General features: G+C 51.8%; 5 protein-coding genes across 5 annotated transcripts; 3 read left to right on the forward strand and 2 right to left on the reverse strand.

Moving 5' to 3' along the window:
* Positions 1-75: 75 nt before the first annotated feature.
* On the forward strand, positions 76-2474 carry PAB1 (polyadenylate-binding protein; the record flags this gene model as incomplete). The annotated part of the gene is made up of 5 exons (XM_076629753.1): positions 76-331; positions 398-502; positions 572-1563; positions 1637-2199; positions 2285-2474. 5 exons carry the CDS (start codon positions 76-78, stop codon positions 2472-2474), a joined length of 2106 nt encoding a protein of 701 aa, XP_076490380.1.
* A 619-nt stretch (positions 2475-3093) lies between these two features.
* On the forward strand, positions 3094-4120 carry JCM6883_006733 (uncharacterized protein; the record flags this gene model as incomplete). Its single annotated transcript, XM_076629754.1, has 3 exons — positions 3094-3189; positions 3257-3684; positions 3760-4120. 3 exons carry the CDS (start codon positions 3094-3096, stop codon positions 4118-4120), a joined length of 885 nt encoding a protein of 294 aa, XP_076490381.1.
* A 482-nt stretch (positions 4121-4602) lies between these two features.
* On the reverse strand, positions 4603-5235 carry STE18 (Ste18p; the record flags this gene model as incomplete). The annotated part of the gene is made up of 4 exons (XM_076629755.1): positions 4603-4620; positions 4695-4797; positions 4966-5058; positions 5204-5235. 4 exons carry the CDS (start codon positions 5233-5235, stop codon positions 4603-4605), a joined length of 246 nt encoding a protein of 81 aa, XP_076490382.1.
* Positions 5236-5645: 410 nt separating this feature from the next.
* JCM6883_006735 (Zn(II)2Cys6 transcription factor) lies at positions 5646-9540 on the forward strand (the record flags this gene model as incomplete). The annotated part of the gene is made up of 13 exons (XM_076629756.1): positions 5646-5972; positions 6044-6110; positions 6181-6222; positions 6297-7239; positions 7316-7665; positions 7750-7909; positions 7979-8268; positions 8343-8532; positions 8602-8740; positions 8800-8884; positions 8949-9008; positions 9069-9238; positions 9310-9540. 13 exons carry the CDS (start codon positions 5646-5648, stop codon positions 9538-9540), a joined length of 3054 nt encoding a protein of 1017 aa, XP_076490383.1.
* Positions 9541-9644: 104 nt separating this feature from the next.
* Positions 9645-13045, reverse strand: JCM6883_006736 (uncharacterized protein; the record flags this gene model as incomplete). The annotated part of the gene is made up of 10 exons (XM_076629757.1): positions 9645-9791; positions 9857-10078; positions 10147-10368; positions 10430-10583; positions 10652-10863; positions 10927-11164; positions 11229-11766; positions 11835-12681; positions 12743-12960; positions 13021-13045. 10 exons carry the CDS (start codon positions 13043-13045, stop codon positions 9645-9647), a joined length of 2823 nt encoding a protein of 940 aa, XP_076490384.1.
* Positions 13046-13311: the final 266 nt, after the last annotated feature.

A 13311-nucleotide genomic window follows, 5' to 3' on the forward strand; every position in this document is an offset into this window, starting at 1 on the left:
TCAAAGTCCCTCCGGAGGTTGAGTAACAAAGTGCTTACATTCACCTCCCTCTAACTCGGCTAACAGTTTAAAGTCATGTCTACCGACGCCGCATCGACCACTTCTCCCGCCCCTGAGGCTCAATCTACCTCCCCTGCTCCCGCTGCCGCCGCCGAGACTCCCGCCCCTGCGTCGGAGAACAAGGAAGAGACCAAGTCGGAATCGACTCCCGCTCCTTCTGCCGCTCCCGCTTCCTCGAACAAGGAAAAGGACAATGCTGGACCTTCTCCTTCGACCTCCCTTTACGTTGGAGAACTCGACCCTTCCGTCACTGAAGCCATGCTTTACGAAAGTGAGTCCTCGTTCTGCGAAATCATTCTCTTTCAAGGGACTTGGAACTGACGCACATTCTTCGTAGTCTTCTCGATGATCGGTCCGGTCGCTTCGATCCGTGTCTGCCGTGATGCCGTCACCCGTCGTTCCCTCGGTTACGCTTACGTTAACTACCTCAATTCTTCGGATGGTAAGTCGCTTTTCCTCTCTCTCGCCTCGTCGAAATAGCTGTATTGACTCACTCGTACAATCCTTATAGGTGAACGCGCTCTCGAGCAACTCAACTACTCGTTGATCAAGCAACGACCTTGCCGAATTATGTGGTCTCAACGTGACCCCGCTCTTCGCAAGAACGGAGCCGGAAACATCTTCATCAAGAACCTCGACGAGAACATTGACAACAAGGCTCTCCACGACACCTTCGCCGCGTTCGGAAACATCCTCTCGTGCAAGGTCGCCGTCGATGGACAAGGAAACTCTCTCGGTTACGGATTCGTTCACTACGACACTGCCGAAGCCGCTCGTGCCGCCATCGAGGGAGTCAACGGTATGCTCTTGAATGACAAGGTCGTCTACGTCGGAATTCACATCCCCAAGCGTGAACGTCAAGCGAAGATCGATGAAATCCGCGCTCACTTCACCAACCTCTACGTCAAGAACGTTCCCGTCGAAGTCGACACCGAAGAGTTCCGTCAAATGTTCGAACCTTACGGAAAGGTCACCTCGGCTGTCATCACTACCGACAACGAGGGTAAATCGAAGGGATTCGGATTCGTCAACTACGAACAACACGAGGATGCCGCCAAGGCCGTCGATGCTCTCCACGAGAAGGATTACAAAGGTCAACAACTCTACGTCGCTCGCGCTCAACGCAAGTCGGAACGAGAGGAGGAACTCAAGAAATCTTACGAACAAAAGAAGTACGAGCAAACTCTCAAGTACCAAGGTGTCAACCTTTACGTCAAGAACCTCGACGACGACGTCGACGAAGAGAAGCTCAAGGCCGAGTTCGAACCTTTCGGACAAATTACCTCTTGCAAGATCATGTCGGACGACAAGGGCGCTTCGAAAGGATTCGGTTTCGTTTGCTTCTCGGCTCCCGATGAGGCGACCAAGGCCGTCACCGAACTCAACGGCAAGATGATCGGCACCAAGCCCCTCTACGTTTCGCTCGCTCAACGCAAGGACGTTCGCAAGCAACAACTCGAGGCTCAAGTCGCTCAACGAAACCAAATTCGTTCTCAGCAACTCGTAAGTCTCACTTTTCCCCTTACTCTCCTGACTTGTCATCATCGTACTGACAGTCACGTCTCGTCGTTCTTAGCAAGCTGCTGGTATCCCCGGTATTCCTCCTTACATGCCCGGAGCTCCCATGTACTACCCTGGAGCTCCTCAAGGTTACCCTCAACCCGGGGCTCGAGGACCTATGGGATACCCTCAACCTGGACCCGGAGGACGCCCCGTTCCCCGATACTACGCTCCCCCGAACATGCCTGGAATGCCTCCTATGGGTCCTTACGGTCAAGTTCCCCCTCAACAATTCGGTCAATACCCTCCTCCTCCCCCTGGAGGTAACCGTGGACCCGCTGCTGGAGGAGCTCCTTCCGCTGGACGACCCGGTCAACCTGGACAAGCTCCTCTCCCCGCTGGAGTTCCTCAACGTCCCGGACAAACTCTCCCCAACGGCGCTCCCGCTCCCGCTCGTGGTGCCGCCGGAGCTACCGTTCCTCCCAACGGTGTCCCTCGTCCCGCTGGACAAGCCGGTCAACAAGCTCGTCCTCAAGGATACAAGGCTCGCGCTGAAGAACAAAAACCTTCTTCCGGACTCACCGCCGCTATGCTCGCCAACGCTGCTCCTCAAGAGCAGAAGCAAATGCTCGGAGAGGCGTAAGTTTCTTTCCCTTGTTCTTCTTCTTCTTTCTTCACGAGATCAGAAACTGACTCTCTCTCTCTCCTGGCGAAACTCGTTCAGTCTTTACCCCAAGATCCACGCTACTCAACCCGATCTCGCTGGAAAGATCACCGGTATGCTCCTCGAGATGGACTCTTCCGAACTCCTCTACCTCCTCGAAAACGACGATGCCCTCGAAGCCAAGATCAAGGAGGCCCTCGACGTTCTCGACGAATTCGCCAAGCGTCAATCCGGTGAGGCGACGGCTTAAGTGCTTCGTTCGTTTCTCATCGGGTTGAAGTAAAATAGGTCTTTCGTCGTCGGCGATAAGAGGAGGATAAATTCCCTATTCTTCGATTTCGTTTTCGACAAGAGACTTTGTTTCCTTTCCCGCTCTTTCCTCTTTTTCCATTTTTCTCTTTCTACGTTTCCACTCGCGATCTCATACTTCGTCTTCTCCTTCCTGTCTGTTTCTAGCCCTCTCGTTCGTTCTCTCCCCCCTAATCTTCTCTTTTGAACTTTTTTTTCTCTATCTCGAGGCTACAAGGTGTGGGATCAGCGAGCGAGGGTGGTTGTCAGACGGTCAGGCAGGAGTCGGTGGGTTTGTCTCTCGTTTGGATTCCCCCCTTTCCCCCTCTCCTTTTTCACTCTTTGTCGATTTTTTCGAACGAAGTTATGGGGTCGATTATAAGGCTTGGCGGCTTGAAGATACGACTACTGATTAGTTTGCAATTACCCCCCAAGGCAACGGTGATTTTCTTCTACTACGTCTCCTTCCGTCTGAGCTGTTCGAGTGAATCCCGAGAGAGAGAGAAAAATGAAAATCGTCTTTTGCTTCCTCTCGCTCACTCACTCTGCGTCGTTTCGCTGCCTCGCTGCCTTTGCTAGCGATGTCTTACCCGCCTGTACCCTATCCGACTGTTCCGCACACTGCAGACGAAGAAGGAATCGAAACGAAAACTTCGTCTTCTTCTCCTCACAATCAGGTCGGTCGTTCTTACCTCCGCCAGCCGACTCTCGCTACTCTCAGCGTGCTAAGTTCGTCTTTCACAGACGACTCCCTCTTCTTCTTCTGGCAGTCCTAAAGCTCGTCCCCACGCTCTGAACCGACCATTCAAGTCTCCTCGCTCTCGCTCCGAATTCCCTCCTCCTGCTCTATTCTCTGCTCCGCCTGCGCCTTCTCCTCGACAAGACACAGGTTTATTCCTGGATAAACTAATCAGGACGGAAGCGAAAGGATCAGTCGCTGCTTCTGCTTCAAAAGGCGACGATGACTTGCTTTCGAGCGCGGCGTTGGAAGTTGGGGTGTTTTCATCGTTCAAGCCTCCGAGGGAGGTCGAGAGCCCGAGCCCGAAGAGGAAACGACGCAAGGGACCTGCAGATGCGGAAGGAGTGCTCGACGGGAACGAGAGGAAACGGAAGAGACTGAACGAGCGAGACTCCAAAGCGAACGCACCACGTCACGGCAACGACGGATCTGGGTCAGTTGCCGTCGTTGTCAGTCTACGAAGCTCGAGCGTCAAGAAGTGCTAACGAGCCGCGAATGTACATCGCAGAGATTCGTCAAGTTCAAATCTTGCGAATCCGCTCAATTCGACGCATCAACCTGACCCGCTTCACAACTCTCCGCCAGGCCGAATCAATCCGACACCACTTCCGTTCCGCTCGCCTCGGCGTCGACGAAGCTCCCTCGATCGAAACAAGCCTCGCACCGGAAGTTCGAACGCTCCTCGCGAGAAACACTGCCAATCCTCCGACGATGACGATGACGATGACGAGATCCTGAAAGCTTTGGAACAAATCATCGAAGGTGGAGGTACTTCATTCGCCGGAAGAGGCAAAACGATAGAACTACGAGACCAAATCCGAACTCGACGACGAAAAGCCGGAAAGTTCGTGTCGGAAGACTCTCCTTAAACATACGCGGGAGGGAGGGCCGGCGAAGACGAGACGTAAAGGAAGGAAAAGAAGGAAAGATGGTACTGCATGAAGAGGAAGGAGGCACAAAAAACACGAGAGACTGAATAAAACCAAGGAGAAGAACGAGACAAAAAACGGGATGGACGATAAACAAAACAATTGCGGGTCGTAGGATGAAGGGGCGAGGGAATAAATGGAGAGACTAGAATATCGGGCCGGTGAAGAGGAGGGAGAAGAGCAGAGGAAGGCGAGTGAGAGGAGGAGGAGGAGGGACGAAGTGACGACGAAATATGCAAAGCGCTAGAGTTGGCGAATAAAGCGGTTGATAGGTGTGTGGTATTTGTGTGTGAATCGAAAAATATAAAGCGAATTGAATCGCTGTTTGGTATCATGGAAGGGAAGACGAGAGAGAGAGAGAGGAGAGAAATGGGTAGGGGCTAAAGTACAGGTATAGGAGGTGGTATCGAAGGCGGAGCTGTTTATTGGATAGTACAGCACTGAAGAGATGGAACAAGTGAGTGTTAGCGTCTCGGATGGAGGCAGAAGGGAGAGCGAGGAAGGGGAAACGCACTCCTCCCGAAGCTTGAGGAGCATAGGGATCTTCACCCTTTTGAACGGGACCCCAAACTGATGGACACAGGTAATCCCTCGTAGTCTTGCAGTATCGAATCAGTCTAATCACATGCATCACAAGAAGAGTCAGTCAGTACGAACCTCTCGAGGGAATTTGGTTGGTGGGGGAGAAAGAAGAGGAAGAGAAGGAGGTTTCGCTCTCCCGTCGCTCGCCAGAGTCACCAGAGAGTGACCAAGCGAGCTACTCTCGAACAGAATGAAGGACTCACGATGCAGAAGCTTCTGAAACCCTAACCCTTTGTCTCTCGAGATCTTCCCTCAAACGCTGGTTGTGCTCCGTTAGTCGTCGGAGTTTGAGCTCCCTAGGTTACAGTGATACATCCTCAGTCAGTATTCGTAGTTTCTAGAGTCGAAGGAGGTGATGAAGAGAGCTCGAGAGATGGCACGTCCTTTCGAAGGGGAGCACCTACTGCGAGGTCAGAAAGAAAGAGGAAGAGCTCGACTCACGACATGGAGGGTTTCTGATTCGAAGCTGGCATGATCGGTCGAGCTGGTAACGAGTGAAGCGGAGTGACAGGAAGAAGAGAAGACGACGACGAGTTCTCGGAAGCGGGATTTTCTTGAATACCCCTCACGACCTCATCCGCTACAGTATTTCGACTGTATAGATCCGTTCGTTGCAGTATCACATGCATAGTTCCAAAATCGAGCCAGAGTCCGAGAATGCTGGAAATATTCGAACCTTCTCGCTCGGAAGTCGTTCCTTGCCTGCGCTCTCTCTTCCTCTGCTACCTTGTCCGAAATCGACCGTTTCCTGCCAGTGCGAAACTATAACGCGCCATTTCCACCAATCGACCTCCCTAGTCTCTTCCAACTCTCCCCACGAAATCCGAAACGAACCAAGGAAGACGATCAACTCGTTCGAGGCGAGAGAGAGAGGGTGCTAACGATGGATCCGCACCAGCATCATCAGCAGCACCATTACCTACCTCCCCAGCATCAGTCCTACGAGCACCAAAGTCAATACCGCGTCGCTGCTTCAGTCTCCGGCAATCAACCACCACAACAATCAACTTCCTCTTCTCGAAAGCGCTCAGCCGATCAATTGGACGAAGAAGATGAACAAGTTACACCAGAAGTCAAGGAAGAGGATAGTCCAGCTGCAGCCGGGGGTTCAACTCCAGCCAAGTCTGGGAATTCTCAGAGGAAGAACAGAAGTGCCGCTCCTCCGTTGAAAAGGGGGAACGCGTGCACGTTGTGTAGGAAGAGGAAACTCGTAAGTTTATCCAGTGCGATGGTTATCCGGCGCGGAGAGGTGAAACTGATTGAAGAGCTCGAGTTTCGCAGAGATGCGATGGAGTGAAACCAAAATGTGCGACTTGCTTGAGGTTGAGCCATGAGTGTGTTTACGGAGGTGAGCTCCCAATAGATTATTCTAACAGAGTACTGGAGACTGATGGTGCGGAAGTTTCCTGCTTCCCCAGATCCGGCTCAGGAGAGAACGAAAGAATTGGAAGAAAGAATTCGTGAGGCCTCTCTCGTTCAGCACCTGTTCCAACTAGACATCAGCTGAATCTGAAAGATGAGTGTCTCTCTGTAGGATCACTCGAAGCCGAACTCGAAAACTATCGACGAAGTGAAGCAGCGACTCCCGCTCCAGATCAAGCTTCGACTTCGACTTCGACTTCCGCGACTCGAGCCCGCCTCTTGGACGGCTCGCAATTCGGCGACCTCTCAACCTCAACCTCTACCCCGAACAATCGACCGCAACACGATCGAAGTGCGAGTTTTCCTTCCCTCAATATGCCAGGAGGAGACGATCAAACGGGAGAATTCAGCTCTTCTATCAATTCTCAATTTCCCGGATTCCCTTCTCAGCCTTTCCCGAGTGCTTCAACGCATCATCCTCCACCTCCAGCTCATCAGCCGCATACGCTCGAATCACCGTACCTCTACAACGTCGATCCTCCACGAGCTCATTCTGAAGCGTTCCCTCTCCCTCCGCCTCACTCGATCATTTCGACGAATAACGCCAACGTCAACGGAACCAGTACCTCCCCGACGATGATTCCTCAAGCTCATCTACAATCTTTCCCATTCCCAATGAATCCAACTCCTCAGCTTTCAGATCTGATCAACCCTCAACATTTCTCCCCTGTCGCTGCCGCGAACTATCAGCCAAACGGATCTGGATCTGCAGGAGGAGGAGGAGTCGAAGATGGTTCACCCGGTTCTCTACATCAAATCAGTCCAGTCGGAGGAACGACTTCAACCCTCGCGAACGATTTCGGAGGATTCAGTTCGATACCTTCCGCGGCTGCTCTCACTGCTGCAAACCTCGCGGCGCAATCTCCTCCCTCGGCGATGACTGGAAGACATCCGTTCGACGGTCAATCTGCACTCGCGAGTCCAGATCGAAACGGAATCTCGTTAGGAGGGTTGAACGGCTTGAATGGGATGGATCAGAAACAACAGCAGGATGGAGAACTTTCGACGATTTGGTCGGCGGCGGAATTACCCGAAATTGATCTCATGGTTGAATTGTCAGTTTCTCTCCTTCCTGTTCCTCGCCTCTCGGCTTTCTGTCATGACTGACTGGACTGTTGAACTCGATTGTAGAGCGAACATCTACTTTGCGACGATTCATCAGCACCTACCTTTCCTCCACCGTCCTCGATTCCTCTACACTCTCCGCCATCCCGCTTCTCTCTCTTCCCCTCCTTCCCTCTCTCTCATTTTCGCCGTTCTCGCCGTCGCCGCCGCCTATCACGATTCCCCTCAAATCCGCGCTCAACAAACGAGATGGTACAACGCCGCGAGGGCAAAAGTCGAAGTCGCGATTCAGGCGGGAGTGAGACCGTCGGGCGGGAGAATTGCGAGTTTGACCGTCGAGATGGTACAGGCTTTGACGTTGTTGGCGTTGTTGGAAATGGGTCAGAGTGATCATCAGAGAGCGTTTTTGAGTATTGGTGAGTTTTCATTACTCTCTTTCAGTCGCGAGTCTCGAGATTCAAGTTTTGACCTTGAAACTTTCTTTCTCGGTCTCGTGACAGGTCAAGCGGTAAGGATCGCTGCGATGTTGGGTCTGCATAGGATGGACGAAGATAGGCTGAGTGAGAGGTGTGGAACGAGCGGAGATAAGAGGTTGAGACCTCCCGCGTTGCACGAATTACCGATCGATGGAGTTCTCCTGGAAGAATGTCGAAGGACAATGTGAGTGAAGCCCCTCCCCTCCGGCCCTCTCTCGCTCGACGCGGTCATTGACACTCGTTTCCCTGCTAGGTGCGCTGTCTTCGTGATTGATCGATTCGAGCAAGGATGTGTCGGGTGGCCTTCAGCGATCGCAGAACCTGATCTCCGAATCCTCCTCCCTTGCGACGAAGCCCTATACGAGACCGGTCTCTGCTCTTCGGACGACAATCCTCTCTGGTGGCCTCCTGAAGGGTTGGAAGCCGAAGACGCAGAGGCTTCGAAACCTGGAAACGAGAGGAAACGAGTTGGAACGTTCGCTTGGTTGTGTCGTGCCGCATGGGTTGGAGGGAGAGTTCAATTGGAGACCTATCGTCCTTCAGGTGAGCCGCTCTCTTACCTATCCTTCGCGATCGGGATGAAAGAAGCTCACGGAAATTCGATTTTCATTTCTTAGGTCCGCCCGCTTCAGGACCGTGGAACAAGAACGTAGCCGCCGATCCACTCTTCACGACTTCGGACATGCTCGAAATGGACAAATTGTTAGATTTCGTTCGAAGCAAACTTGGTCAACTCGCGGCGATGAAAGCTACTCAACATAAAGGAGTCGATGGACCTGTCATCATGACTTTGCTCGTCGTCAATTGGTACGTGTTGGGTCTCTCGAGACAGACTCGTGTGCTGTAGCTGATTTGTAGAAATCCTTCCACGCGCAGCTTGTTGGTCAACCTTCATCATCTTCGAGCTTCGACTGGACTTCAACAACTTCCTTTCGATCCTACGGCTCCAATCTTCATCGGAACGGCAGAATACAGTCTGCAAAGGTGCTGGGAAGCGATACATTCTCTCTATGAGGTGAGCGAGACTTCCCTCGAATTTATCCGAGCGGTATTCATTGGAGTCATCGCACATAGATCGTCTCGCAACTCGCTGGATACGAAAATTCTCGCACTTCTCTTCATCGTTCGAGGATCAATACGTTCACTTCTTTCGTACCCTGTCAGTCTACAATCTTCCAAATCCTTGCTTATTCGAGGTGCTGACTCTTGTTTTCTCGCTCCAGACGTTCTCTACTGTGTCGCGTTCCCGGCCAAGTATACGATCGGAGATTGGACGGCACTAGGTGAGCGACCTAGCCCGGCTCGATTGAGCGTCAATTGACTCTCTCTCTTTCTCCTTTCAGTGAATTCTCGAGATCGAACGGAAAACGTTCCAGCTCATTCAAATCGACCCGGACTTCTCTCGGGAGACGACGTTTTCCCTCCGTCGTATTTCGAACAGAGGTTGAACATTGTCGATGCGTTGTGTGATGCGATGGAACGAGTTGGAGCGGTGTGGCCGATTGGTCACAAGGTGGGCTTTCTCCATGATAAAAGAAGTTTGTATTCATCGCACTGACCTCTTATTCACGGAAACGCCTACAGTTCGCGACGATGGTCTCTGGAGATCGAATTCGACTCGCCGAAAGAACGTACCAACGAGATCACGCTCCACCTCAAGCTCAACAGAGCAGCAGTAACGGCACGGGAGGAGGAGGAAGTAATCAAAACACTCCCGTTTCTCAATCTTCGCAACATTTGCACCCTCGCAGCAGTCAACAATCGCAGCAGAATTATCACACTTCTCCAACTCTTCACTCTGATTCAGGTTACTGATACTATTCTATCGCGATACCCTTTCTCTCAGTTGTTTTTACCTTGTTGCTTCATGTCACAATTTTGCAGCTTTTCCTACTATCCCCTTTCTGCGTAATTCCATATCATATCAGACCGGCTAAGAACTTGTCCCTCAACTCCTTCGCAGTTTGAATCGCTCGAGGAGGCATTCCGGCCAAACGAGCGATGATCAAGCCAGCTGAATCATTGTTGAGGCCTCTTCGAATCTCGTGAAGATACCGAACAGAGTTCTGCGAGATCGATCTGCATCAGCCAGTCGCTCGCTTGCACGGCTAATGGAAAAGAGCAATCTCACCGAATCTTCCTCGACGTTCGTACACCAAAATTCGACTCCTCTCCAATTTCCTTTCCCTTTCGAATCCGTCTCGTCGTAGCCCAACAGCTTCCCGAGCATGTGATAATGCGTCGCAAAGAGTGTTCTGCATCGGTTGACGTGGGTCAAGTGCTCGACTGCCGCGAAAGCGATTGCAAGGCCATCTATTGGGGAAGTTCCGCGTCCGAGCTCGTCGAGGAGGACCTACCGCGCATCACCAACCGAGGTCAGAGTGAGAACAGGCGAGAGAGAGAGGAAAGAGAGTGACTTACGAGAGATCTACTCGTCGCGTTTTCGAGAATACTCGTAGCTTCATCCATCTCGATCATGAACGTACTTCGATCTCGATCGAGTTCATCCCTCGCTCCAACTCGACTGAAGACTTTGTCAAAGATACCGATACGAGCCGATTCGGCCGGAACGAAAGAACCAGCTTGGGCGAGAATCGTGATCAAAGCGGTTTGTCGAAGGAATGTACTTTTGCCCGCCATGTTCTGAATCAACTCATCCGAGGGTCAGCTCTATTGTCGATTCGAGGGAAAAGGATCAGCATACGGGTCCGGTGAGGATGTGCATGAAGGATGGATCTTCGACCTTGTCTTCGTCGGGGTGTCGAAAAGCGACAGAGTTTGCTGTGAATTCTCGATTTTGATGCAACAGAGCCGTTTCGACAGTCGGATGCCTTCCTTTGACAATATCGAGTGATTGACTGTCAATGAGAGTCAGATAGTATTAGCTACCCCTTCGAAGCGACAGAACGACGAAAAGAGAGCTTGCCTAGAGTCGATCGTCGGTTTCGTCCATCTTTTCTCCTGAGCAAGTTCTGCGAGTCCCATCACGACATCGAGCTCTGCGAGAGCGTCGGCAGTCTTCAGTAGGTTATCGTAGTTGTCGAGGACTCGAGCAGTCAGGATATCGATCGTTTCTTTCTCGACTTCTTGAATCTGAGTCGAAACGGTCTCGAGCTTTTTCCAGAGGTGAACCCAATCCTGTCGAGCGACGAATTTACTGAGTGGAGTGGAGTATCTTCGACCGGGAGAGTAAAGACTCACGCGAATAACGTAAGCTCTCGTCGAATTGCTCTTTTGAAAGAGATGAGCCGTCTCGTCCGCTTCGATCTTGGCGACTCCTTCCCTCGTCAAGATATGTACAGCTGCTCCGATTTTGGGGATGATCTTGAGCGTGAGGTTCTTCGAAGAGTAGCGTTCACGAAGATCCGTTTGCAACTTGAAAGCTCGATCCCGTAGAATCTCGAGCTCCTTATGTAGTTTCTTCAGGGCAGGTGAGAATCTGTCGCATCTCCCAGGTTCAGCGAGAGAAGAACCTATGCTGAATCACTAGGGAAGAAACTGACGATTCTCTGATAACCCACGGTTGATCTTCTCCCCAAAGTCCATCTCCCTCTGCTCTCTCTGCCGTTTCTTCCTCCTCTTGTCTCTCCCTCTGTCTCTCTCCATACACTTCTTCCGTCATCGCTCTCCTCTCCTCCTCCCTCGTTCTCGCCATCAAAGCGTCCTCGTCAATCGCCGTTTCAATCTCGCTCGCCAACTTTTCGAAGTTCCCCAACTTGTCGATCAGTCCCCTCAACACTGCGATCTCTTCTGAACTGTCGAACCCAGATTCACGGATCGCTCGTTTCGAGGCTTTGAGAGAAGGTACTCGGGCGTCGATATCTCGTCGAATCGTTTCTAGGGCTCGCATCGTTTTCTTCAGTCCGAGGAGATCGAAGGCGGATCCTCGACGGAGGTAGAGACGTTGAAGGAACCGAGGGGTGTCGTCGAGAGTACGAAGGAGGGCGCGGAGGTAGGAACGAGAGGAAGGGATTCGGTCGAGGAAAACTTGAACGAGCGTGAGTCGGGAGTTGATCTCGTCGAGATTTGTCGAAGGTGAAGCTGCGATGAGAACAAGGTCAGTCTTCTTGCGTCGTGCCACGTGGAGAGTGAAAGGACCCGAGACTGACTGAGTCGTTCGGTTAACAGTCGAGTTCCTCCCGGAGTCACGGTTCGTTTGACAATTTGCAACAAACTTCCCTTGATTCCGCCTCTGAGACTCTCCCGAATCTCCAACGACTTGAGAGTGACGGCATCGAGTTGCATCACCTCTGCCGGATCGACGAAAGTTGCCCGTGTTCTCGGCGGAGGGAGGTCGACGAGAGTACTCGCGAGGTAAGCGAGGAGGACTTGTTCCGCTTCCGATTGAGCCGAACGAACCGTCGTCGAAGAAGAAGGAATCGCGTTTGTCGATACGGCCGAGACCATGAGGGATTCTCGTTGTTGTTCACCTTTGAGAATCGTCAAAATCTTTTCCCCCAACGGTTGAGACTCGAGTCGTTCGTCAATGACGACTTCTTTCGGTCGGACTAGTTGAATGTCGTCCCGTAACGAAGAGAGAGTCGATACTCGAGTGAAAGAAGCTCCGGTCGAAATATCTCGATACGCTAATCCGATTTCTTGTCTTCCCTTCTTTCCTTTTCCTCCTTCCGGTTCTGTGGCTTCGATCGCTCCGAGAGCGAGTACGAAATTCATCTTCTCCATTTCGACGAACGATTCGTCGACCCCAGTTCCCGGAGTAACGACTCGACTAACTTTTCTCGTCACCAACCCACTCGACATTCCCGCCTCCTTGAATTCCTCAACGATGACGACTTTGTGACCCGCTTCGACGAGGGTAGAGACGTGTTTGATGAGATGAGAGAGGGGGAATCCGCAGAATGGTTCGCGAGCTCGATTGGAACCTTTCCCGAAGAGTTTACTAGTCAGTTTGATTCCGAGTATTGAGGCGACCGTGCGAGCTTGATCAAAGTATGACTAGTCACACAGAGCATGTTAGAGTCGTCTTGAATAGATATGGGGCAGTAGAAAGGCGTACCTCGAAGAATGAACCGACTTGAGTGAGTAAGATCGCATCTGGATACTTTTCCAAATCTTTCCTGACGCTCGCCTCCAATACCGACATATCTTTCCTCGTCTCCTTCGTCTCAGTCTTTACACTGGTCTCGTTCTGCTCCTTCTCGTCTACTTCTGAGGTAGTCGTCCTGCGTTTAACGGTCCGTTTCAAACGAGTTGTCGATTCTTTCTTCTCTGGCTCTATAAACTCGTCCATACTCAGCCCAACCCGCTCATCAGAATGGAAAGAGTGCTACGTACCTGGTTGTACGATTTTCCCGTCCATGTTCAACGGAGGAAGAGGCCTCCGCTCTCTCCCATACTCATCCAACAAAACTTTCCTCGGTTCTTTGGCAGACTTGACAGTGATCTTGGGAGGTAGAGAGCATCTTGTACTTGTACTGAACGGGCGAGTTGAGCGGCCAGAGACGAGGAGCCGAACGGAGAACCGCATTAGGATGAGGGAGAGTTGATGAGAGCTGATTGTGAGCGACGCGAGAGAGATCGGGTTGCGTTCGGTGGTCACAGAGGATACAGAGATGGTAACGAAGG

Source organism: Sporobolomyces salmoneus, assembly GCF_050403485.1.
Source record: "Sporobolomyces salmoneus JCM6883 DNA, S_salmoneus_JCM6883_v1_ctg6, whole genome shotgun sequence".
Taxonomy (NCBI): Eukaryota; Fungi; Basidiomycota; class Microbotryomycetes; order Sporidiobolales; family Sporidiobolaceae; genus Sporobolomyces; species Sporobolomyces salmoneus.